Here is a 27,974-nt window from a genome sequence, read left to right as displayed (position 1 = left end):
ATATTGAGTGAATTTTCATTTTTGGGTGAACTTGGCCTTTAAGTGTCTTTTATCAGCAGCTGTGTACAGGTGTCAAACTACAGGTAGATCTCCAAAAATGACGCAAAACCAGGTTGTCTGCAAGGCTTTCTGTTGATCCTGATGAGATTAAGGGTGGGCTTCACATCTCATGGTTTGCAACCTGTTCATGACGTCGGACCAGTTGTTTTGGTCCCCTCTGCCCAATCGGAAGCTCCGGTCTCATTCTACCGGAGCCGAAATGGGTCTATCCATGCAGCCGCTCCGTCCTCCCGTAAGTACCATAACGCCCTTCGTCGGGTGCTGTGTGGTACCCGACTGCTGCTTTAAACGGCAGCACTGACATGGAAACCCCATTGCAGCTGCAGAACGATTTCTTTCCAGAGCAGCAGTTCCAGCACTGTAAGTACCAGCACTACTGCGGGCGGGAGGATCGGCTCGGCAAGCAGCACGAGCAATGCTGCACCTGCAATAACTGCACCTGTGAGGCGAGAAAAAGCCTCGTCTTTCGCGGGACGTCGCCGACCACTGTGGGAACTTTAAGGACACCTTCGGAAACGTCTTCGGCGAGGCAAGGTTGCCAGTACAGCGTCTGCGAGTTCACACCCTCTAGTCATGGTAGTTCATCCAGGCATCATCATCCTCACCATCAGCAGCAGCATTGCCGCGATCGGCAGCAGCGGGGCAGCCTGGGCAGCAGCCACAAAGACAGTAACTCCTACAATGAAATAGCCATGAGCAGCTGCAGATACAACGGCGGCGTAATGCGGCCGCTGAGCAACTTGAGCTCGTCCCGCAGAAACATACACGAGTTTGATTCCGAGTCCCAGCCTTTGCAGCCCATCTCAGCCGCAGATGCGTCGGACACTTTAGTATCCAAGCCGGAGAATAATTCCACCACCCTGATGCCTTACGCATCGGGAGACGGAGGGGGAGGCTGCAGCCACAGCGGCGGCAAATCGGGGAAAAAGAAGAACCAGAACATTGGGGAGAAGCTCGGTCACAGGAGGGCCTTGTTTGAGAAGAGGAAGCGGCTCAGCGACTATGCTTTAATCTTTGGGATGTTTGGGATCGTTGTTATGGTTATAGAGACTGAACTCTCATGGGGAGCCTATGGAAAGGTGCGTATTTTCTCCGAGCCCGTGCTCTTCAGAGTCAATTTAGCGACGGACTAAGTTATGGCAAAAGTGTGATAGCAGAGCAGCCACTTTGAATAACAGGCAGCACAAGTGTGGGCTCACTGCAAAGTGTCCCATGTAGTCACACTGTCTGTCACACAGCAGGCCAAAAGGCCCACTGCTGTCCAAGCATGAAGGGGAACCCCCAAAACATATCACATGTCAGATTCTGTTGCATCCTAACAAGCTGAGTTATTACTCACATGCATGTCTTTTTTCCAAGCTGGTTAAAAATGTGATTTTTTAATGTCATGCTGTCGTGTGTTGTTTGGCTTTAGTGTTGTTGCTCTTTTCCAGGAGTCCCTGTATTCATTAGCTCTAAAATGCCTGATAAGCCTTTCTACAATCATTCTCCTGGGGCTGATTATCATATACCATGCGAGAGAGATACAGGTAACGTTGAAACCCTCTTTTTCTTACTCTGCTCTAACAGTGAATGTCTCACCACATTGAATGTTTCCACACAGCTGTACTTTACAGGATGTCACAAATAGGTTTTTGAGTTTTGTGCAGAAAATTTCCCCCGAGCGGTTTGCAGGTTCGAAAAGATGCTTTTTTATTGACTTGAAGTCCAGGAAAGCAAATAACTTCTTGTGAAAGCAAATGAAGTGTTACATTTCAATTTCTCTGCAGCGTGGGACGCTGTAATTACTCATTTAAATTATATTCCCAACATGAACCTTATATTCTTGATTTTAAAGTGAAAATCCATACAGCCCTCTAATTCCATGACTGGCCATCATCTTTTAACGCTTCATTATACATTTTGATAAGATTTAGGAACTCCTCGCAGGGCTCAGTGGATGGATATAGATTGGCAGCCTCCCCCGAGATGATGCTCTAACACTTGGACAGTTTTATGACCTTGCCTCGGAGCATTGTTGCATTATACTTACAGTTTCTTCCTGCGCTTCAGCACTTGTGTCTTTGTTGAATTAATGGGGCCACTTCCTGCAGGCTGGATGCATGTTGCCAGAAAGCTTTCATGCATTAGATACTTTCTTTTCTTTTCTTCTGTCTCCTCTTTTTTTTTCTTTCTTTTTAATTAAATCAACTTAAAAGGAAAACTTCGCTTGAAAAGAAACACAGCTCAAGCGTTTTCTCGAACCTCGGACGACACCATGTTTAATCATGTTAATGGATTTTCTTACTTTTAAACAAGATGGTGTTTTTTTTTTTTAAAGAATGCCTTCAGCTAAATTGCGTGAGCTCTCACTCAAAATGTAGATGAGCTTTTAGTAAAACATGTTACGTTTGGCTCTTGTATTTTAGCTTCAGTAAATTCATCAGCCCTGTTGGTATATTTAGCACTTACAAGTCCCATGGGAGTATCAGTCATTGAAATAGCCCAACAGTAAAATGTGTCGCCCCCTTCAGATGTCTCATTGTAAACCTTTCTTTATGAGGGATGATAGAAACGCACAGACATCATTACCATATTTCAATGCATAACAGAAGTGTTTTCATTTCCCCTGCAGACAGTTCCCAGTAGCTGTTTATAAATTAGAAAGCATACTGCACGTTTGCATGAGAGGATCATTCTTCCCTCCCCTCGGCCTCGCCACCTCTTTACTCTAATCCTGCGTAAATTATTTAATTCACAAACGGAGCTTTTTTCAACTCCTGCTTGTGCAAACTTTCCTTGATGCTGAATAATGTGACTAACACGTTGCTGAGGTGTGTTCCTCATCACAGCAGGTTCGCATTTAGGGATTTCTGTAACAGATTGTATTAAATTGGTGGTTGTGCAGCAGCTGTATGTTTATGGTCCCTGTTCACAACAAACCAGTTAAATGCTGAAGCACTGAATTGTTATTTCAGGTCTGTTTCTCACGAGATTGACGAATGTATTTCCTCCTCAAAGCGGAAACAGAGAACAAATTCCCCCCTTATAGTGTTTCACTGTGGCAAACACAGCGTTAGCAACGTGGCTACCGCTAAGCAAAACACAACCGTAAGAATCCCGATTAAACGCCTGGTTGTATGAATAAGTAGGTAAGATAAGTCCAAGTGGTAAGGGGGGACACATATCAGCTGGGGAACAGACTTTGACACAACACTGGCGCTCTCCATCAAGTTAATGCTGCTCCGTTCATTCTTGTTTAACCTCAGCTTCTATCACTATCTGTCTTTGTTTTCGTTGCCTCCTCCGTCAGCAGGTTCTTTTTCTTTCTCCATGTAGAGTCTCTACAGGTATTCCAGTTGTTACCTGGTGTTAGTGACCAGAGAAAACAGTGTCTTTTTCCTGTTTTGGTTTTGCAATGTCAGACGTTCTTCCTTTGTGCCGAAATGCGTGAGAAATCCAGCCAGGTAGGGAGCCAGTCTATGTGTGGATGGTGTTATGTGTTACAGCCGTTACTCTGCGCGATCGGTATTTACTTCAGGATGAAAAGCTGCTGTAAGTGTTGTCGTCGCTTTAGCTAACTTCCTGTGTGTTTTGCAGTTAGCAATCCCTCCTCTCACAGCGTAAACGTGCAGCGGTAATCACCAGACATAGCAGCAAACAGGGATCAGACAGGGCCGCCTCTTTATGGGGTTCTCTGTCCTGATTGGATAAAGTGGGAAGGGATACCAGAAAATGTCTAATTCTGTATGAGCAACAGGAGGAGAGACATGGGTTGTGACGAAACACTCCATAACAGTGATTACTGTTGTAATATAGAGATATTAAATACTTACTTTAATAAAAAAATATATCAGGTATTGCAGCTTTAAAGCAAAGAAGTTGTCTGTTGCCAGTTGAAAGAATAATACTGTACTTCTTGAACATGTTCTGAATGACAGTGTCAGTTTATATGTTAGGGAAAATACTTGCTTTAAAGGAATACTCCACTAAAAATCCATGTTTAAAATGCAAAGTATGTAATTTCTTCCACTAAGGGGTCTCTCAATCAAAAGAAAACAACATCAAACAAAGGTCTTCACGTTTTTACACGTTTTAATGCAGAAATGTTGCATATTATACCTTTAAGTTCTAACGAGTCAGCGCCTCCAGTTTGGCTCTGAAGCATTTCAAACGTGTTCATATATTCTTACTTTCATGATACAGCAACACGTCTGTATTCGTAAATATGGCGATCGTGGAGGTTTTAAAAAGCTTAAACACTCTGTTTAACGCATTAAAAATGGCTGTGAAGCATTATTCTTTCCTTCACTACAGGCGAGCTGAAATTTTCATTTTCGCTCTAGAACAAGCTTTTCTCTCCATTTTTTTAATTGTCAGCAGCGGCACATCTACCCCACAGGAAGTCTGTTTCTAACCTCTTTGATCCCGAAGCCTCTGACAGTCCCGTCAATATCCGAAACATTCTTCACCCTGGTTATCTCTCTCTCATTGATAACGACATTTCCTCTTTTGCTGACCTAGAAAACTTTATTAACGCAATTGTTTGCGTCAGAGTCGATTACCTCAAAGCACTTTTCACCACGTATCCCCTCTGCACAGTGATTCATATGCAGTTAATTCAGACGCAGACGCCTGAACACTTAACTGAATCAGAAAAAACATCAGCACGTCCCTGCAGTCTTACTCACTTCCTTCTGCGTCTCTGTAAAAGTAGACGTTGATTGTAAGGTCTGTTTTCTAATTCATCAGGACCCCTTTGAAACAAACTATCAGCCACTGACTCTGTCTTACTATTTAAATCCACTTCACAGTGTTCATACTTCAACTTCCACCACACCAGCTGCTCCTTTGCGTCCCTGCCTGAGGGGCTTTTGTGCCTGTTGTCGCTACTCTGTCATTACTTGGTTCCCGCAGACTGACATATGTGCACACACACACACACACACACACACACACACACACACACACACACACACACACACACATACGCTCACAGACAAATTAATTCTAAATCTATCATGCTAATGGTACACACATGCACACACAACAGCACCGGGTGTGTGTGTGTGTGTGTTTCCTTTTCATTTTCTGTGTTTCTTTCATTTGCATCTGATGAAATCACGATTTGACTTCATTTGTGTTTCAGTGTTTAAAAGACAGATTCATCGTCTCAGCTCTGTTTTTTATTAGACCTCACCTGCCTTGTAAAAGCCGTATCTGTCAAACTCCGTGATTTTAGTTTGTAGCAGGCGCCTTCTGTTAAAGGATCCTCCTTTAATTTAACGTTGCAGTCGGACTTGGAGTTTATAGAAAAGTCTAAATCAGAAGATGCAGAGATATCAGCTTTTTTAAATGCATTTAATTAATGTAGCCTCGAGCCACTAGCCTCGAGCAGAAATAAGGAAAAGGGCGACAAAGGTCTGTTTATCTCACGTATTTCTTACTTCACATCAACAGATTTTCTTTATTGTCAAACTTGTAGTCTTCAGATTCAACTAACTCAACATCACATGAGGCAATTTATCTGATTTGACAAGACACGGATGATAAGTCATAGTCTTGATCTCGACCTCTTAGTCTGGTTCACTCAGCCAAATCCAGTTGTCAGTTACTCTGGTGACATGCTGCCTGTATGTTGTATGGAGCGACGTACCCGTCCCTTTATATTCTGGCCATATTCTACAGATTACACCTTTAACGTAGTAACACTCCACTGAAAATTGGTTTCCGTTTTGATAAATCTGCAGTTTTAAGGTCACATGAGTCATTTTTTCAGATCTTTGAAAGCTTCTCCAGAGTCACAGACATTATACAACAATCTCCATAAACTGTGCTGTTACTGCGAATGATGTAGGAAATTTTACTTTGACTTTGACAAATCACTGATGCGTCCACCACTGCTTTCTAACACAGAGTTTCACCTAACAGATCACAAACCTTCTATATGTAGCCTTATCACCTTGGTGAAGCATCGCATCAAATATACTTTGAGCGCTCTGCTGTTGTGTTATTCAGTTTAATGTAACGTCTGTGGTTTGCGGTCTGTATGTTAATGCTCTACAGGAGCCTCAAGTGTTTGCGATACCAGTAGAGTGCTGTTTCTAAAGAGCACTTTTCTATGTGGGAAATATTGCTCCTGCAGTGAAATAGATTATGCATGCACATCCATGTGTACTCACAGATGCCTGTCAGATGTGGAAGCATAAGTCAGGATGATGAAATATTTCCGCCCCACTTCTAGGCCCTTAAAACTGATTTACTTGTCAGACTCGGTAAAGACCGTGCCCTCCCATCCCCTTTATAGGGTGAAACAACAGGAAGTTTTTTTTCTGCTCCGAGTGACTGAAAACTCCAAAGGTCAGGTCAGACAGGATAGATGTTGGACACCAGCTGTCATTTGAATTGTTTAGGGATACATCTGCCGCGCTGCAATGGCAGTGATGGCTGACCTACTGAGCCAAGTGCATTAACGGAGAGAAACAGTGTGTCCGTGTCCTGCTAAATGTCCTCAGATTTGTCCCAGCGCCTACAATTAGGGGGAATAATATTAATGTCTAATCCTCCTTTGTACATACTGATGTTGCTCAGCATCTTTTTATACTTCTCCTTGAAACGTTATCGGCCTGATTCGGTCCCCGTGATGCCTTTTGTTGACAGCTGGCGATCCGCCCGAGGAGTTTTTAGACTTTTTAGTTGAGTTGAGTTTGCTGTGTTGGCAGGCAGCGACTTACTGTACAGCGCAAGTGGAAATGGAGAGGTGAGAGTCTGTAGCTGCCTCATGACTTTGATTTGTCATTGTCAAAGTCTGATATGAGCTGCGAGCATCTTCCAGCTCTCGCTGCTGCTCAGCTGGTTGATGAGTTCACCTTATTCCCAAACAGACAGAAGCTGACATCTTGAGAGTTTTCACTTCTTCTCGCATCAAAGGCTCTTCGCCGTGGGGCATTTGTGTTAAGGCCATTGCTATGTCGTTGTATCTTGTGATGACAGTTCTGCTGAGTTTTCTTAAACTAATGCATAAAGCTTTGGGGGCTGTTCTGTCTTTGATGTGCACGTTAGTGATAAAAGTCAGCGCTGATGTTTCACAGTCACACGGTATTACACTCCACAATCTGCAGGAAAGATAAAATAACAACACATCACCCAAACGATGCCAGCGAATCCTGCCAGAGTCGGACTTGGCCGCGCTCGTCACACCGCCCCTGGGTGGTGTGTATGTGTCAGAGATATGGTGTAACTGCAGGAGACGCTCTGCATTTCTCACAGTGAAATCTGTCCTCCACCTGAGACTCCAGACGGGAGTCAGATAACCGCCACTGGCTGGTGACCTCAATGTTTTCACTGAACACTCAGGCTTCCAAGGCCAGAGACACCCAGCCTCCCCCGAGAGCTAAAGATTATTAATGACGGCATTTACCAAATTGTGCTCCGCATGTGACTTTAAACATGCCGATGGATTTTTTAGATTATTAATGCGAGCAGCTTGGCCGCAGCAGCAGCAGCGACAATTTAAAGAAAGAAAGATTTATACGAGCTTTTTTACTTTGGCTCAGAGAGGCTTTACTTTGCTTGAATAGAGGAATGTGTATGCAAATGTGAGAGTTAATTTCAGAAACAAAAGCAAAGTGAAACGGCAACAGCTTCAGATTTACTCAGCAAAGTGGTCTGTTAGTGGCTCACTTTGATATCATAAATAAAGTATTGCATTAATGTCTAATTGGGTTGAACCTCTCGAACTAATTCACTAATGAGATTGAGCGATTTCATTCTCGGTGACAAGATATATGTTCCCATCTCCACATTACACAGATTAAATATTGAGCTGGACTCCATTAGTTATATTGAGCGTAGTGAAACCAGTAACCAACCCAGGTGAGCCCCTCCGAGACCGCAGTGTGTAGACGCAGGACAGGTAGGGAACCAGCTCAGGACATCTTCTGCTGTGACGTGTCGCGACCTGACGTGAATGAAACTTCGTCATGATGAATGAGGAGCGTGCACTCTTAGTGATGAGGCTGTCCATCAAAAAACAAGCCGATGTCTGAGAGAAGCCAGCGGCGGCTGGATTTGTGTACAGTGTTGACTGTTTGTGTCATGCAGAGCTAAATGTGTGTGTTCCTGTACAGTTTTTGGAAAGTGAGGACATTTTGACCAGTGTTGGATATTTGGTTTATATTACAGCCGGGGTACAGACACGCTCACATGCACAGAGATGTGTGTGTCCATATAATAAAATAAAAGTTATATAAGATCAGAGAAAGGCTTGCTCTGTTTTGTGAGTTTGCATGAGGCGTGTCGCCAACTTTCGTTGCCGACCCTTGGATGGTTGACTGCTTTGTGAATATTCTGCCTGGCAAGTAAGCTAAAGACAGTTTTCAGGGCTCTTTCATCTCTTTCCCACAATGACAAGTTTGTGGCATAGTTAGCCTGCTTGGCGAAAACGTCTCGATGTTGAAGCCCATAAACACTGCAATACCCTCTTGGCATATCAAACATACTGCATTTGAAGTGACACACTCTCTCTCTCTTCACAACCATTAACGTAACTTGCCGCTTGAGTTCAGCCAACATGAGTTAAATAGGAATACAGACTCAATGGAGCCATTTGCCTTGAGATTCATTAACATAACGCTGCCTTTTATTGATTTCTTGCAGATCTTTTTATTTATTCTCTGGGGACGTTGCAGGTCAGATTGAGATTGTCCACAACCCAGTTCACACATGGGCTGCATTTTGCATTTATCTTCACGCACAATGGCTGTTTATCTATGAAAATACAATAAAACTAGTCACCATAAAATTATTTGACCAACACGCATATCATTTGGTGTCTTTGAACCTCTACTAGTTGTTTTATGTTGCTTTAAAAACTCGTCACATCACAGATTAATGAGATATTCCAAATTAAGCTAAATGAGGACGAGTTGGCAATATGCCGAGTTGTGATGGCAGTGAATATTATGACGTTTTATCTCTCATAGAATTAAAGGGGAAGATCACCCCAAAATCCAAAGTACATATTTTTCCTCTTACCTGTAGTGCTATTTATCCATCTAGATTGTTGGAGAAGTCGCCCATAGAGATGTCTGCCATCCCTCGGATATAATTGAACTAGCTGGCACTCTGCTTGTGGAGCTCAGAGCTCATCTGGTTAGAGATCATTTGGTGTCTTTGAACCTCCATTAGTTGTTTTATGTTGCTTTTCAAACTCACACGTCACAGTGCTGATTACCAGACTGCATGAGTCTTTCAGCCTCTGTCGGCATGATTTTAATTGTGATTAATTTATGTCACATTTAAAATCCCTTTACTCGCTGTGTTTGAATGAGTTGTCATCCACTGATACTCATTTAAAAGTGTCCCATCTCATCACATGTGTGTTTTTATGCCTCACTCGGAGCGTCCTGCTCCGTATCATATATTTGATGTGATTTAAAACGCACAGTCGAAGGTTTTTCCACTGCAGATGTAGCTCCCTCCACCTCTATGTCATAACTGCTGCTTCTGCTGCCGGCATGGAATATTTGATGCTCGGAGGTAAAGGGCCCTTGAGTATTGTATTTCAGGTCATCCATTACCATAATTGCTTTTACCCACCAAGTAGGCTTTCCTTATGCAACCTGCGTTTAAATGTTTAATTACATTGTTTTGAGGCAACAAACTTTGTAACTGCTTTTGACGGGGTCCGGTTTGTCGTTTGAAACGTAAAATAAAACGCTGCTTGTCCTGTGTGCAAACAATGGATTTAGCTGCTTTCAGAGGCCTAATTCTGTAAGTAAGAAACCGTAGCGGAGTGGAGTCACAGCTTGTGTTTCCGTGTCTACATTACACTCTCTTGGAAAGGCGAACAAGACGAGCTGTGGTTAGAGTTACACACTTCTCTGACAGATGTCAGTTTGTTAAAGGAGCTCGGTGTCGCTCATTCGATATGAACAACTGCCTCTGAAATTTTAATTCATCTGTTTTTGTGTGTTTGGGGGCAACTCTGATTGTAGCTTTTGAATTAATATAAATGAGGCTTTGTGGGATGGTTTGTAGCATGCGTGCTGGGGGCATGTGTGAGTTGTAAGCAGCTTCTGTTTTGGTTGTAATGTGCCAGCGTGTTGACAGTTGATATTTCTTCCACAGAGGCTGTCGGACATATAATTGGCTCAGACGCTATAATGAGCGTGCGCTGTGGTTCAGTGCAGTTTGTGTGTCGGCTGTAGTGTCAGGGCGCCTTTGAAGCTGTCGAGCTGTAGCATGTGGAGCACTCATGTATGTCTGTGAGAAAAGTGGCAGTGTTATCGATCGTTTCTGCGCGCTCTTTTTGTCCTTGAGCATGTTGGACTGTTGAATGGTGAGAAATATGACTGTTTCAGCAATTCAATTTTTATGTAACGTATCACTGCTAAATTTACAATCTAGGTCACTGATCCCATTAGCCTCCAGGAGTGGGACACTTTTTACTTCTATAATGAGAAATTCCAAATGAAAGTAAATGGAGACGAGTTGGCGAGATGCCGAGTAGTGATGCGTGCCACCGGTGAATATTATGATGTTTTATCTCACATAGAATTAAAGGGGACGTTCACCCCAAATCAAAAATACCCACATACATACATTAAATAATAATTTTTAACAATTATCTCGGGAAGTTTCAAAAGGAAAATGTGCAGATACCTGCTATTAAATGGTGAAACATTAACCTCTGTGTTTACTTAAAACAATGTTTGATGTCTGTGGCTTTTGAGTGATTAAATGATTCATAAACCTAAACAGGGAAAAGTTGGTTTAAAGACAGTTCACCTAAAAATCAGAAGTACTTATTTTCCCTCTTAGGAGAAGTCGCCCATAGAGATGTCTGCCATCTCTCGGATATAATTGAACTAGATGGCACTCTGCTTGAGGTGCTCAGAGCGCCAAGAAATACATTTGAAAAACTCAACATCATGACCCAGTTACTCAAGATAACCCGCAAGCCTTGTTGTGAGCACTTTCATGTGGGAACTATTTTCTTTCTACCCAACCACATACATAAAGTGTATCCCTGCACAGAAGGAAGCGTGGATCTGCTCATGGATCAGAGGCTCGTGTTCGTGACAAAGATTTAGACATTAATGACGTCCTCCTTGGCTGAACTGCAGCGTTAGCTAGCTTAGTTAGCCTAGTTAGTAAGCCTCTCATCCACGAGTGGATGCACACTTCCTTCTGCGCAGTGATACGGAAAGAAAATAGTTCCTACATGAAAGTATGTATGTTTGATTTTGGGGTTGAACTGTCCCTTTATAACTGCACTAAACAGCTACGAGACAGTAGAATTATTATTAACGTACAGAAATTAGTGGGATGGGACGAAAAGGCTGAACTCTATGTTTATTTTTTCCTCCCCAGGGTTTGACATAGAGAAAACCGCAGCACTCACCTCCTTATTTCTCAGCTCAACTCTGATTTCAAGCTTAATATGTTAATGGGACAATCATTTGTACAGAAATGCACATTAGCAGTGGAATTAGCAATTGCCAAAAATGCGATAACCATAGCAAATGGAGCATTTCTTTAATGAAGTATTTCAGCAGCACTCAAAAATGAACAGTTATTACTACTGTTGCTGTAAAACCAACAGCGGGGGGCCTCAGCACTGCCATATTTTTAATTCACTTATATGAAAACAGGTTGGAGTTGTGTTCTTTTAGAGAGATTGTAATAACTATTAAGATTTTATACATCTAGAGTTTCTGAAAACTAACATATTGAACCAACAGGCGCTATAAAATAAAGCCCTGATAATGAGACGTGATTGTTAGCACACACAAGTGGCATCCATGCATCCATTCAATGTTTGTTCAGTAAATCCAGTAAGAAAAGAATGAGGCTAAATAAAAATCTGTGACATGAAAGAAATGACTCTCTTTAGTCTTGTCCCTAAACTTGAAAATATACTGTCATGGTTTGCAAAAAGGTGAGGACCAAAACGTACACACTGAGTCAGGCAGGTTAAAAAAACATAGGCCCAAAACAAAAAACAGAAGGGTCGGTGAAGAAGAAAAAACTAAGAACAGACACAGGAAACGCAGATGAACCGACAAAGAGTAAGGGAAAACAGATGTTTAAGTACGGAAAGACTAATTAACAAATGAAACACAGGTATTCAGGAAAAGGCAGGAAAAAGACAAAGACAGGAAACGTAAAGCAAAAAACATGACACATGAGAAGTGAACCGACAAAACTAAAACAGGAGATAACTGAACTAAAAACCCATCCATGACATTTATATTATAAATATAGATATAAATATAAATAAGTTATCTTTTCATGGGTAATGCCAGCAGGTATTTGTGGACTGAAAATCCAAGCTGCAAGCTTGCACACTGAACTGACCTGTGCGCAATCCTCTCTCAAAAGATGCTAAGCTGTAAGCAAAAACATTCAACTGTACGTGCATATTCTCGTTTTAAATCCTGAGAAGTGGCTGGACGTGTTATAATTCATTACTGAGCACAGTGAGGAGTTTCCCGAGAAAATGTAATCCTGCAGTTTCTCTTTTCTCTCCTTTAGAGCGGCTTCTGCTCTCACGGCAAAAACAGCCGCCAGGAAACCTCGCTTGTGTTTTGCTGACGGCAACATTTTGTGAAATATCTACTGCCAGTTGTGACGGCCTGTACACAGGCGCAGGACCTTGAGGTGATTGAGTGGATAGGGCAGGAGCCGCTGTGGAGGAATATCAGTGTGTCGCGTCAACAAGAGGAATTGTTTGACAAATGTAGGAGAAGCTAATACAGTTTGATAGTATTCAATCCTCAACCTGCACCAGCAAATGTAAAATCTAGGGAGAGGAGTGAGATTGCGATAGCGTATCTCTGGCTATAAGCATGATCAGGGATGACTGTGAATGAGCGGGTGATGGCGGTCACGGGCTCTGTCGTTAGTTCAGGGTGAATACACTGGGCAGTGAATCTTCTGGGCCTGAGATAGGTGTAGATTGGATTGAATGTGATGAAGAGAAGGGATGAACAAGAGGAGGGAGCAGCAGAGGTGACCATGTGAGGAAGCTGCTGTATATGACAGAGGACTGGGTGGAGAAGAGTGATGAGGGGTGCTGAAATCCACCCACACTGAAGTCCCCAGTGGAACGGCCTACCTTCTGGTCGGGGTGGCCAGGCGACCAGAACCTAATGCTAATGTGGAGGCGGCAGATGTTCTCATCAGTATAACGCTTTGAAGTTAAAAATGCTTACTGCATGCTGCTAATGTAACACTTGTTTTTTTTATTTTTTTGTGAAGGAGAGAAAAAACAGAGGAGACGTTTGTGGCAGAATCCAGGAGACTGCAACTAAAAATCATTTTCTTTGTAGATTAATCTGTCCATAACTGAATAAACAAGCTGTTCTCAGAGGAAAATAAGGTCCCAGAACACTGTTTGAAGCTAGAAAGGTGGCAGGGTCCACCACATATAAACAAAGTAACACAGTATGAAACTGTGTTGTCCTTTCAGGTCAGTTTGTTTATTCGCCCATGAAAAAAAAAAGAGAGTTTGTTTATTTAGGCATAAAAAAATCAGCCAATGAAGATCTTTCTCCTCTGATTAAAGTTTGTTCCCCAAAATTGAAACAACCAGTTTTTGCTTAAAAAACGATGAATCGATTATGAAAACAGGCATTTTTCTGCAAATCAACAAATGTATTAATTGACCGAGCTCTAATTTTGAGTCGCTTTCTACCTTCGAGGCAGCTGCTCTGTTCCATCTATTTCACTTTAATATGAAAATCAAACTCGAGAACGCTTGAAGCTCGAGTTAACTGCAGTGATAGAAACAAATGGGCGACCTACGAGGCCGGACAAAACACATAAAAGCAGCTAATACACCCTGCTGTTCTTTGGATAATGTATTCATATAAACAAAGGCATGGTGTTTCAGTGTTGCAGCCTTCATCAGATACCCTTGGACATATCTTTGTGTCATGTTTGGCCTTGAAAGAGTGTAGCGTCCTCACATTATCATAACATTTGTGTATTGTTGTGTTTTTGCTGCACCTCTTCCAACTGTTGTTATGGATCAATTTTGTCCTCTTGAATTTATGTTACGTATAGATATCATTTGTTCTAAATGGGCAACGACATGAAAAAAAAACTGCTGAGGTCTTTAAAAATGTGACTTAAAAAATGTGATTTAAAGACCCAAGGCTGTTTGTGACTTATTGTTTAATGGGCTTTAATGATTTCCTGTAGCATTCTGTGTCACCATGATGAAAATGTTGGATGCTTTTTACCCTCCGTCGGCCTCACCGTGCCCTTTCCTTGCAGTTATTTATGGTGGACAACGCGGCCGATGACTGGAGGATAGCCATGACATATGAGCGCATCTTCTTCATCTGCCTGGAGATCCTGGTGTGCGCCATCCACCCCATCCCAGGGAACTACACCTTCACCTGGACAGCACGCCTGGCCTACTCCTATGTGCCATCCAAGACGGATGCAGACGTGGACATCATCCTGTCCATCCCCATGTTCCTGCGGCTGTACCTCATTGCTCGTGTCATGCTGCTGCACAGCAAGCTCTTCACGGACGCCTCGTCCCGCAGCATCGGTGCACTCAACAAGATTAACTTCAACACACGCTTTGTGATGAAGACCCTCATGACCATCTGTCCAGGCACTGTGCTGCTGGTCTTCACCATCTCGCTGTGGATCATCGCTGCATGGACTGTGAGAGCTTGCGAGAGGTGCCTGGATCAGTTTCTCACGCTATGCTGCACTGCTCGGCATGAAACATAGATAAGGCATAAAAATAGATAATGTACACACTTCATAGCTCGCTCTGTGTCTGAGCATCGAGATAGAAAGATTTGCGAGAAAAGATTATAACCCTTCTGTCAAAGTATTTAATCTCATGTTCGATACTGTATTGGATTTTTAAAATTATTTCTTAAAATGAGAAAGCCGGAGTTCATCTGCTTTCTCAGGGGCACTGATGTTGGTCAACCTATTGCATTTATTATTTATTGCAGGTACCACGACAACCAGGACATAACCAGCAACTTTCTAGGAGCCATGTGGTTGATCTCAATCACGTTTCTTACCATTGGATATGGGGATATGGTCCCAAACACATACTGTGGGAAAGGAGTCTGCCTCCTGACTGGCATTATGGTGAGAAAATGGAGAAAAACGGATTAAGAGCTTCAACTTTTGGGGCTTCTGAAAGTGTTGAAAGACCCAAAGAGTGTAACAAATACGCTACTAATATTTCATGACTGGAATATTGCAAATGAAATATGTAGAAATCCAACCTTTATATTCGTGTTTGTCCATTCTTGTTATTTCACAGGGTGCTGGCTGCACTGCCTTGGTGGTGGCTGTGGTGGCAAAGAAACTGGAATTAACCAAAGCTGAAAAACATGTCCACAATTTTATGATGGACACCCAGCTAACAAAAAGAGTAAGTGAAAGCTCTGCATCGGGTTAAAGGAGTAAAAGATCTTGAAAGTTAAAACCAAGGATAGATAACATTAACATTGCCAACACTAGCTAGCTAACAGTAGAACTAAATTTTTCCACAAACTGGCAACAACCAAGACTCTCGATTGCTACATCTTGGACTCACACATTTGCATAATTAATGCCTAGCAGGTAGTTGGCACGTGAGAAGTGATTTAGCACAGCTGCTCTGTTGTTGTTAGCGGTGCTGGCTCAGGCGTGTGCGAGCGGACCAATCAGAGCAGACTGGGTATTCAGAAGGGGGGGGCCTTAAAGAGACAGGAGCTAAAACAGATTGGTAAATTAATTCTAGTAGTAACCCAAAATAAAATGATGAACCTCAAAATGAGCATAATATGTCTCACAGTCGCCTAAATGTTTCCCTTTTTTTTTGTACTTTAGGTGAAAAACACAGCTGCGAATGTTCTCAGGGAGACGTGGCTCATCTATAAGAACACCAAACTGGTGAGGAAGATGGACCACGCCAGAGTCAGGAAGCACCAGAGAAAATTTCTTCAAGCCATTCACCAGTAGGTACCACGCCACGCCAGTCATCTTGTGTCTGATGCCTTTCTATCCAGCAGTGCATTCGCTTGATTCACCGAACCTGAAATCTGAATTGTTTGACACCTGTAGCAAATATATGTGCTCTTATTGTTGAAGCATCGTGACCACGGTTCACCCGACTCGACTAACTTTAAAATTTGCAGACGTGATAACGAGTCGGCCTGTTGAACGTGTGGTAAAATGTGCGAGGGAACTCAATGTATGTTAATAGTATTGGCTGATACGCTAAATAGAGGTTTTTGTAATCTATTTGTTTTAGAAGTGTCAGGATGAAAGTTGCATATTTTATCCGTGTAAAAATGGCATTTTCTCTGAATGAGAATGGAAAAACTTGCCAGAAGATTGTGGAAGAAGTCAGTCAGTTTTACAGAAGTATTCCTGAAAAAAAAAAAAAAAAATGACCATGAAATGTTCTTGAGTTACAGAATTCACAGCGGTATGATATTGATCTCTCTCCCTCTCTCTCACCTTCTGCTGTCAGACTGACTCTTGTGTGTCTTTCTCGCTTGTATGTCAGTTTGCATGCTGACCTCAGGGGCTGACACATCTGGGTTTCTACTTTCCTAGCGGCTGGTCAGACACTTACCTGTCAGCTAGTCTTTTAGTGGCTCCCCGAGGACTCCCCGAAGTGCTACCTAACTCCAAAACAGTATCGATTTTAGCCTCACCTCGCTCTTGTTTTTCTTCAACCTACAGTGCTTACAAGCACATCCAGTCTGTGGCTTTGTCTTTAAATAACTGGCATTCAACCCAGTGCTTTATTACAATAACTAGATGTGCGGTGATTTATGCTTAAGTAAAATGTCCCTTTTTTGTATGTTTGTGTGCTTTCTGTGGTTTTATGTACGTATATAGGTCTTTGTGGTCTCCTGTGTGCAGCTTTGATTTGCTCATGAATCTTTTGACACACATTTATGTTTTTAAAGACATCAGGATGTTTAATCACATGGTTGAGAAATACACACACACAGCTGTCTGCTGCTGCTGCAACCCGCATCCAGGTTTGGGCCGTTTAATAGCTTCTTGTCATGGCTGCTTTGTCTAGTCATTATGTCCTCGCTGTCGTATTCAGGCGATTTTGCAGCGGTGACGACAGCGTCTCATGTCCACCTCCTGTTCTTTAGGACAGCCTAATAATGGAAATCCCCGGGAGCTTAAGCTAAATCTATACAGAACCAGATTCGCTGGGAAAAAGTCACGTACAGCTTTGTTTGCAAGGACAACTGCTCAGCATGGTGCAAACATCCTCCCGTCACACCTTTATCTTGTAAAGATTCTGTTTTGTTCGGGAAATAGTGTGTTCACAGGCCTTATCTTGGAGAGTGTTAAGCATTGCCTGTAGTCTTGTTGCAGGATGTGATGCAAGACTGTGGATTGAGATGAATGTAGGACAGGAAGCAGCCTGAGAGCGGGCAGATCGGTCGAGTGGAGGGCTGGAAAAGGCCTACAGCCATCCTTGACCTGTCATGAGGCGATGGTAAACATCAAATCAGATATCATTGGGCCCTTTTCATCCGGTCAGAGCTGCAAGGCAGCGTGTCAGTGGTCCTCATCAGTCACTGTAAAGGATGTAAGGTGTAAACAGTTGTTAAATGGAGCCATAGACGCTTTGAGGCACTGTCTGCGTTGACCAATGTTTACTAAAGTTAACAGGGAGGTTGTTTCGATTCACTGTACTCTTGATAACCAGGACTAGTGTGGAGAAAAAAGGGGATTAGACTTAGAGAAGCTGAAGTGCAGAAACACAGAGATAACATGCAAGTTGCAGGAAGTGCTGAGGGGACAGAGTAGAGATGAGGGTTCCAGCAGCCAGACCTGAGCAAACAGATTTTGACATGTTTATGATGTTGTAATAATTCATTTGTCTACTTCATGTTTCCTTTTTTTCCTGTTTGTGTCGACACAATGCAATAGAGCTCGAAAGTAAGTCTTCGCCTCACATGTAGATACAGACCTGTTGTGTGCATGCTAACGAGAGCTTGTCCTTGAACCCGATAGTGTGACTAAAAAATTACACTCCCTCATTTGATAAGTGAAATTCATGTCACAGAAACACGACACAATCGTACTGTCCACACATTATTTCATTTAAGGATTTCATTAGATGTCTGTTCAACTGAGTGGCATGGCAATTTGATAAAACACACACTAGTCTCGCATTTTACACTCAATCTTCAACAGTTTAAGATGCAAACAGCTTTAAACGACCAGCGCAAACACCTTTAAAATCTCCTTATCGACACATGCTGCACACTGTAAACACTCCCACAGATGCATCGAAAGTGAATTTCAATTATCAGTGATGGAGGGTGTTTTTCTTTCCATTTCTGCATGGATGTGATAAGATTTTGATCTTTAATCAGAAAGCCACTGATTAAACTCCAATCAACTGTGCTTTCACGTACCGAAGGATGACGACTAGAGCTCTACAGGAGACAGCACAAGTGTATAATTTATAACATCCCTCAAGTCATGTTATACAACTCAGCGGTCACGCTCGCACAGATCAGGGCTCAGGGTCATCTTTCGGCGTGTGGAACCATTGTTACGCCTGTTGCTACATTTGCAGCCACATTTCCTTCATTTCTCTGTTGGATGACACAGTAGCAAAGACGCTGATCTGGTGTTATCATGGCTGCTAAGCAGCATAATAACACGGACGTACAGCTGTCATGCATCTCTGCACTAAGGGGAATTAGCAGAGTTTGCATTCGACACGGTTTAAACACTCCTGAGGTCATTCTGGTGGTGCATTTTACCCACCACAGGCATGGTGTCTTACAGTTACAGTTCCAGGCCATTACATCTGTTAAGTCGAGTGTCTCAGCAGCACAGTCAGATCCCCTTTGGGAATGCTGTCCCTTTCCATCCACAAGGTTGAAGTGGGAATCATAGCGAGGAGCAGGACAGTGAGTGCTTGTTAGCTCAGAGATCAGTGGATCGGAGAAACAGCAAAGTGACCTGCGAGGAAGGTCACGAGTAAAGCCTCCGAGCGATCCCGCTTGAGCCCGAGAGGCTGCGACTGTGACCGACAGCATGAAGCTGTCAGCAGGGACGGAGAGAGGGGGGTGAAAGAGAAAGCACGACAGGCTGCAGAGGGTTCACCCCGACCATTAAGTTGGAGAAAAATTAGCATTTCTTTCCACAATGAGGTAAACGGAGGTCATGACAAAGAAAGCAAGTCAGGAGGGGGGGGAAAAAAATATGGTGCAGCACTAACTGAGATTGCCTTTGATTTAGTGGGGTATTGAAAAGCTTAGCATAGCCGTTTCTCCCTGATGAATAGCAAGCAGGTTTAGAGTGCTCATTCAAGAGGAGAACTGCCCATGACGAGTGATTGACTGGGGGAAAGAGACATCGAATATAAAAGACAGGGCAAGTAGGCTTCCTCGTCCTGACCTCGAGCTGCTTCGGCCCCATCTGACAGCTATTGGTCATCCAACTGTGAAATGTCTAATTTTAACAGGTCTTACATCAACTGCAAAGTCATGTAACATTGAATATCTGTTATCTTTCATCATTCTAGATTCCTTCTCTTTTTTTTTTTTTTACATTTCTTTCATTGAATGACTTGAACAATAAAATGTTGCAATAGTATTCCTGTCTTTAGAGTCTGCTCTGTGTGAAGCATTTGGGTCCTCAGCTGTCAGGACATCTTCCCTCGCCTGTAGTTTCCTTTAGTGACGCCTGTGGCACCCTCTGTTGGTCTGACCTGTCATCTTCGCTCCACATCTGCCTGTCTGCAGGAAAAACAGAGAAATGATCCTGCATTGCATGAGAATGGGCATATCTCGGCTAATTATCAGACTCCCCGAGGGCCCCTTAAATCCCTCCTCGATCTTCATTACTGTTTGCCTTCGATTCACAAACACCCTAATGATCACCTCGCACTGCATTCATGTCTCAGTTAGTTATATATTTGATTATATTTGATTATCTCTGGCAAACTTACCCTCATGATGCTAGCCTGTGTACTGTGCCCAGTTTAATTTAGCATGCGTGGGTGATTCAGGGGGAAAAAAAGTCTTTAATATCTTGAAACCACGTGTGGTCGACACACTACAAGACTGCACAGTTGCTGTTTTTGAGCCCCCTGAGAGGATGAGTGAAAACAGGCTTTAGAAGCCTAATTAAACAGGAGATGTGAATTATTTAGGCATGTTGTATGGAGTAGGTGAGTTAATTTTGCTGAGTTCGCAATATAGGATTTTCCGTTGATGAAAAAAGTGTCCAAGTAATGTAGCATTTTCTATTCATGATGCAAGCTTAACAGGATCCCTTTAAGCGGTCTGAAGACCTTTGAGCATTTCTCAATTCTTATGTCACCGTTTCTTTTTTTTCCAGTGTTTGAATTGGAAAGTTTCAAAAAGCAAAACGTGCAGATAGCTGCTATCCAAAGGTTTAACATTAGCCTCTGTGTATACTTAAAACAATGTTTGATATCTGTGGCTTTGAGTGACTAAATAATTCATAGACTTTACAGTTCACCTCAAAAATACATATTTTTCCTCTTCGCTCTTGTGCTATTTATCCATCTAGATTGTTTTGCTGCTGACTTTTGGAGATGTCAGCCGTTTCGATGTCTGCCTTTCTGCAAATATAATGGAACTAGATGGCAAAAAAGAAAAGAAAAAAAAAAAACATTTGAAAAACTCAACAGCAGGTCTCTTTCCATAAATCATGACCCGGTTACTCAAGAGAATCCAGACCTTGTTGTGAGCAGTTTCATGAGGGAACTATTTCCCTTCTACCAAACTGCACGGTATCACTGCGCAGAAGGAAGTGAGATTAGCCAACTAAAATAGCCAACGATGCAGCTCAGCAAAGGAGGAAGTCAGGATGTAAACATTAATGGCACTCTTCCGGGCTAAGCTGTAACGTTAGGTTGCTTAGTTAGCTAGCCTCTTGTCTATGTACAGATGCACACTTCCTTCTGTGTAGTGATACTGTTGGCAGGTGTAGTTCTGGCAGAAAGAAAATAGTTCATACATGAGGTCAACATGAAGTAACTACGTCATGATTTCTGCAAAGAGACATTATAGTTTTTCAAATGCATTTGAAGCCGAGCGCCATGTGGTTCCTTTATATTTGAGAGAAGGCAAACATCTCTGCGGCCGATATCTCCAAAAATCGGCAGCTCACTAGATGGATAAATAGCACTACAGGTAAGATCTGAAATATGTGTTTTTGATTTTAGGGTAAACTGTCCCTTTAACCAGAAAGATAACAACTGTGAGCTTGATCAGTGATGATTATGCTTCATAGCTGCTCTGATCCTGAGTCCTCCTGTAGTTATTGGTTGAGTAGCTGGTCTCATTCTCCTTCCCCCCTCCTCCCCGTGGTCTCTTTCCACTTGCATGCAGCTCAACCAAACAGACTGACCCCTGCATTTTTCTACACACATCCTGTGCATGTCCTAGGAGTGCTCTCCGTGTGTATGCCTTTGTGTGTGCACAAATTTACTGATAAACCTCTAATAGCGTTAATATATTGGGTTGTGAATGGCTCTTGTGTTCAGATTGAGAAGTGTTAAAATGGAGCAACGCAAGCTGAATGACCAAGCAAACTCACTAGTGGACCTTGCTAAGGTAAGCTAGACTAACAGTCTACTGCTGCATTCTACATGAGCATAGACAACTATATCCTGATTAAGTTTCTCTCCCTTGTGTGATTGAATTAGCTGTGTTTTTTCTAATATAATCAAAGTCTACAGGTGTCAAATAAACAGACAGGCTGTTCACGAGGTGATTAAAAATGAATCTGTGTGATGATTCTGGTTGTCTGCACTCACCTGAGATTCTCATCTTCTAGGTTTTTGAAATAACAACATCTTGATTTCACAGTGTAAACCACTATCCCCAGGACATGTCTGCCTGAAAATTACTGAATGAGGGTGAGAAGAAAACCCCCCTTTTGTGTCTGCGCCGCTTTTCACGTTATGTATTCTCTGATGTTTGTCTCCAGATGCACTAAACAGAAGTTGACAAACCTTAGGGAAAGACCAGGCAGCGCGCCAGCCTGACACAGCAGAAACAGTAACCTGGGAAGGGAGACACACTGTGATCTGATGATTCAGCCAGAAGTAAAGGCAGAGAAAGGGAGGAGAGAAAGGCAGAGGGCTTTGACATTCAAAAGTGCGCCACAGTCAAACTGGATGGGGGCCAGCGTGTCATGAACGGTATTAGTTAATATTGCCCAATCACCTCGTGCTGTAAAACAGCAGCGGGAAGAGTTGGGATGTGACATTGGATAAGGTGCCTTATAGCCGGTGGCACTCAGCTGGATCCTGTTGTAAGAGCCTGTTGCCATAGGAGGGCAGTGTAACTTCAGTCCCCTCACTCTCCCAGTGGGAAGATGGAGCTAAATAGAGCTGAACATATCATTGGCAGCTGCATCGCCACTGCAGTGCAATGAGAAATTCCTCAGATCACAATGTATCCCCTTAACTCATTATCTCTCTAATACAGGAGGTGTTTATTGCATTTAATGTGACTTAAGTGATGCACTGTGTGGATGAATGTTGCAGCATTTTCTTCGCTGAATTACACGTCGTCCAAATTGCAAAATTGCTGCCACTCTCCTCTCTCCTAATCCTCTCATTCTCTCGTACAGAAATAGGTTGATGGTGTCAATTTGTCGTTGAAGTGGATCTATAATAACTGTATAGGGTTTTTGTTTTTTTTAGCTGCATCAGTTTCATCCTCTTTTTATGATATTTGTTCCCCTGTGGTTTTCCAGGACTCTTTCTGCCATCACTTTTTAATGTGTTCTTATTGGATTTCATGATTTACAGATGAGATGAGGTCAGTTCAGGACAAATCCGAAGAAGAATAACGTGTATAAGACAACACACCCATGGATTCATGAGCCGTTTCATGAACTATTCAAACGTGGAGTTACAATTCGATCTGCTGAAAAATCTGACAAGAAATCAACGATTGGATTGTGTTTATACTAAACAGAGAAGCCCTTGTCTCCACTAGCTGTCAGGTTGAGCGGTGTCAGTGCTACTTTAGTCTTCACTGATTCACATAAACAACCTATCCCATTATTCCCGCCCCAAATCTGAAGAGGACAAGGTAAGTGATGGATGGCATCGCCTCTAGGCTGCCAGGGATTATTAATCCTCCGCTGAATAATACCTCAGAAACCGCCCTCCAGCAGCATCACTCCCACACCTCGTCGCGAATGTGACATGGATTTCTCAGTGTGTTGTTGACTATTTTCGAAGATCCGAACCTCGGGAGTTTAAAATGCTGCAGCCACAGATGTTTTTAAAGGTCTGTCAACAGATGATTGATGCATCAAAGGAGCAGGAAGCGTCGTCACCAGGCACCATTCCTGTGTCCTCAAGGTCACAGGCTAATGTACTCACGTCTGCACGGAAACATGAACTCTTGTAAACTAGTCAAATAAAATCTGCCCATCTCTGACAGTCTTTAACAGGAAACTGCTGCTTCTCAAGGTTGGAGCTGTTAAGCATTTAAATAACCTGATGTCCTCCCTGACCTTTTTTTTTTTTTGTATGTGAAATGTACTTTTCTGCTTCCCAAACACTGGAGGACAATGTCACAGTCACAGTCCACAACATTATCATAATTTACTTTGACTTGTAAAATTTGATTTGTCAATTTGACTGTCCTCATAACTGATACCTGATAACTGATATTTTCTTTTGGGTTAGATGCTGAGTTTACAGCATAGGTTCACGTTTTTTCAACAATGTCTGAAAACAATGATACATTTTTGTAGGCCCACCCAGAAGTTAGCATCACAAGTAGTCAAAAAGTCAAGGTGATTTTGGATTATTGCAGAAAATAAGATCTGCGGCAAACAAACGTTTGTGACACTTGTATATTCTTTTGATCTTCCAAATTTTTCAAACCATAAATGAGATCACCAGTGGCAAAAAGCTAATATTAAGCTATAAACAAACTATACCTAAGTCACATGACTTCAGCGTCACCACCACCAAACTTTCTACTAAACCATGGAGAGTTAAAGTTAGAATAGTTGTGATGGCGCTTAATGTCCCTGACAACCTCTGTAGCAGTGGTGGACTCAGGATGTTTGAGGGGCAGGGCCGAAAAAAAATGACAAGGGCATGGAAGGGCACCCTTGACTGTCGTTTTTCATGTTTCATCTACCATAGGGGCACCAAAGAGGGGACCTTCACAACGTTTGCTGAGTCTATCGGTGCTCTGTAGTCGCATTAAGCTACTTGTTAGCAACCACTCTGCTAAACAACTCCTTGTTTAAGACACGTAAAAGCTTCAAAATTTACAAGTGGGGTATTTCCTGGCATATTTTGCATCGTTGAACCACACCACAGACCGTATTTTAGGCATCTAACCGAAAACCCATGAAAAAACCCATTGACTTTGAGACAGGAGAACTAGAAAGGCACAAATGCTAACTTATCTTCAGGTTTGAGGACTCATTCCTTCAACACTCTGCCCAAAAGCTCGTGGGTACATTGAAAGAGTTTTTGTTTGCTGCAGTTGTTTCTCCTGTGTTTTTTAGTAGTGAATTCCCTCTTTGTGTTACTGTCCCCCCACAATAAATCAGCAAGCAGACATGCTGTAGTACACTGAGGCACAACAAGGGAACTTAAAAGACTATCTATGGAAGATACCCACTTGTTTTGTCTATTATCGCTGAAGCTGCAGTGGCTTCAACCGAACTTTTAAATGCATTTTTAAACAATATGAGGACTTTGTCCTTATCACCTACATTGAAATGGTGTTAGAAAGAGGTCTCTTTGCTGCCAGTACAGAGAAAAGGAACTACTGCAACAATTAAAGATCTCATTGCTATGGGCATGCAACCCAGTGGACCGAATAAATGTTGGAAATGTACGTTTCTGCAAGCAGCAATTATGTTGAAACTTTACGGTTCTTTTATACTCAGTTTTAAATTGTATGTGTTACAACACTGTGCTTATGGTCAGATTGGGTTTAAGCCCAAAACCTTGGTTGGGGTGAGGAAAAGATCATATTTGGCGACACAGATTGAAATTGTTATGCGTGTCGTTAAAAATATCCATCTTTGTTGCCACTAACGTTGCTTCCAGGTGTCTCGAAAAAAAATGCTTTTTTTTTTTTTTTGCCGCTTACACCTCTTTGCCCAAACGTTTCATTGAATATATCCATTTTTGTTGCACTTACATTTCTGAAAATACCTTGACCCTTGTAAAAAATATCAGGTTTTGTTGCCACTATCACTGCTAGAAAATGTCCCGACATCTCGTTAAAATATCCAGTTGTTTCGTGCTTAATGTTGAAACGCAGTCTTGAACAGTGGTCTCTTGCTTGACTGCCGTCTCTCCTCCTCACAAAACCACCATACTCTCCTCCTCCTGGCGTTAGAGTTAGTTCATATAGCCTACATGAAATGCGAATTTGCTCGGACACGTATTGCAGAAATGTTGATATGACACATAGCAACATATAAATTTAATGTATATGTGGTTTACAGAAACGTACAAGACTTACACTTTATTCTGGTAACTGGGCTGGAGCATGTGAGTATTGTTTTCAGACAGACTTTAAAAAATGTGAGCCTATCCTTTAATTGCTTTTGTGCCAGACAATTAACAGTTGCTAATCACTGGTCTAATCATGTGGGGGTTTTTTTCTATTTAAAGTCGGTCTGCAGGATGTGATGAGAAAGTTAATATCCTCTATTACCTTCACTTTTCAGAATGAACTCAGAAGAGCAGTTTTAACTGTATACCTATGAAAGTGTTGAAGATATGCTGTGTTTCTATCTGTAATCCAGTGTGTTTATAATGGACACATGCAGTATTGTCCATCATAAACAACACCAAGTCGGAAAACGATCATGCTGAGTGTGTTTCCTCTCCCCTGTTCCAGACTCAGAACATCATGTATGACATGATATCGGACTTGAACGAGAGAGGCGAGGACATGGAGAAGAGGATCGCCCTGCTGGAGACAAAGCTGGAGACTCTACTGAGTAACTTGCAGGCTCTGCCGGGACTCATCAGCCAGGTCATCACCCAGCAGCACAGGGACTTCCTGGAGGTGCAGCTCCAGCCTTATGACAAACACAGCCCTGAGCGCTCGCAGTCAGTGTCCCGACGGAGGTCGTCCTCCACAGCACCGCCCACCTCCTCCGAGAGCAGCTAGAGTCCAAGGGGAATGCCTCCACTGAAGACTTTTGCCATCATATGGCCAAGTTGCATTTATCGTAAAGCCTTATGGTTTCAATAAGTATTATCCAAATTCTGATGACAGAATCCAAGATACTGGGGACAATGCATTTTAATGGATAACTTCATGCTGTTATTTGTTTTTTATTACCTCAAAAGATGTTGTTATCCTTGCTCTGGTGACATGACCACAAATAATGGCGCTTCCCTCAGTAAAAACTAAAAGGCCTATCGACGGGGGTACGATAAGAGCTCTACTCCATCTCTATGCAGAGATAGCCAGTTTTAGGTGGCAAGGTTATCATGTGTGAAACTATTGCACTAAAATAGTGCTTCTCACAGACTTTGTGCTTCTGCTGGCTTGATTCAGTTGCCGTGTTCCTCAAAGCAAACTGAGAAATTAGTCAGGGAGCATGACAGTGATATTGAGGAAAAGTGCTGTGTTTGACGGACTCGAGTGAACTGACACCGGAAGGCAGATGAAAATCGCTCCCACACACTGTCACTCAGAGATAACTTAAAAAGCTTGAAATGAGGAAAAAAAACATATATCTTTTAGGTTAGAAACAGCATCAACTATAGCAGTTTTTCTTTTGCAGAGTGCCCCTGTAGAATGACTATTTTTGGGGCGACGTTGCAAATAATTTAATCCTCTAGTCAAAATGAATGCATCAAAATCTGTACTTGCACTTACTTTTTAATCAATGCACTTCAATGCTGACTGACGTATGATATAAAGATGCGTTGCTCATTAAAAGAAGAACATTTGAGATGTTTGGGCATGGGTTTATTATTGTCAATTCTCAAGTTGTGGCTAGCGTTGATGAATCAAGTCAAAGCCCTTTTTCTGTTTTTCAAAAACAAGCATTAACTCAGACCTGCAGAGGCCGACAGAAATGTCTTGAGTGATCACAAACTCAGTAATTACCCCCTGTCTTGCTGTGTCTCACCTCCCGTCCTTCCTTCCTGTGCTATTTATGCTTGCTGTCACCCCAGCTGGGCAACAACAGACGCTGAACAACAACTCGCTGAAACCATATCTACCTTTTAAAAAGAAAATGCCTATTTTTATATACTTTCATGAGGACAAGCACACCTCCTACAACAAAACAAGCAACAAAGGGGATGGATGAAGTGACAGATTCAGCATATCTAGCATATGGTTTCAATATTCTTGGACTGGAGTTAAGGTACATACATAAAGTCGTCTTTTAGGTTCTTTTCGGAACTTAATTATAGACAATATAAAAATTGCATTATTCTTCTGATTGTATTTATTTTTACAGCATTTGATTTAGATGACACTGTTGGCTGAGCTGGAAGAGCAATATTCATGAGCAGAACTGGTAAATCAACCTACAGTGATTGGTATTTATTAGGTCTTTTAGTTTATGTTTTAATGTCAAAAGTCAAATTGATATATTTAAATTTGATTGAAATATTCCTCCCTGGCCTTTCACGCGGTCTATCTCCATATCAGCTGCGTGAAATGCCAGGATGTGGCCTATATACCCTCTAGACATTAATATTCACAGTATGAAAATAGTTGTTAATGCAAGGTTTCAAGGTTCATAGAGAATAGCATGGGTCAGAGGAGAATCAGCACCACTGATCTTGACCAGCCCACCCACTAACCAATAAGTTCAATCAGACGGTCATCACAATGACAGATGTTCAGTCCACAAACTTCAGCAACATAGAAACCAATGAGAGATTATACTGTATGCGACTCAAA

General features: G+C 42.3%; 1 protein-coding gene across 3 annotated transcripts; it reads left to right on the top strand.

The window, feature by feature from the left end:
* The first annotated feature begins 39 nt into the window (after positions 1-39).
* kcnn2 (potassium calcium-activated channel subfamily N member 2) lies at positions 40-27,974 on the top strand. Of its 3 annotated transcripts, XM_084382455.1 has the most exons (8): positions 322-1,139; positions 1,494-1,589; positions 14,326-14,744; positions 15,030-15,171; positions 15,350-15,460; positions 15,901-16,028; positions 21,584-21,653; positions 25,941-27,974. In XM_084382455.1, the coding sequence occupies exons 1-8, from the start codon at positions 363-365 to the stop codon at positions 26,214-26,216; spliced, it is 2,019 nt and encodes a 672-aa protein (XP_084238581.1). In that variant the 5' UTR covers positions 322-362; the 3' UTR covers positions 26,217-27,974. The 3 variants fall into 3 exon arrangements, with proteins under 3 accessions (XP_084238580.1, XP_084238579.1, XP_084238581.1); XM_084382454.1 differs by lacking the exon at positions 21,584-21,653 and having other exon boundaries at positions 40-1,139; positions 25,941-26,057; XM_084382453.1 differs by lacking the exons at positions 21,584-21,653; positions 25,941-27,974 and adding an exon at positions 16,547-18,241 and having other exon boundaries at positions 40-1,139.

This window comes from Pagrus pagrus, assembly GCF_965226575.1.
Source record: "Pagrus pagrus genome assembly, chromosome: 19".
NCBI lineage: Eukaryota > Metazoa > Chordata > Actinopteri > Spariformes > Sparidae > Pagrus > Pagrus pagrus.
Note: the sequence above shows the minus strand (reverse complement) of the source record. Positions and strands in the feature narration are given on the sequence as shown.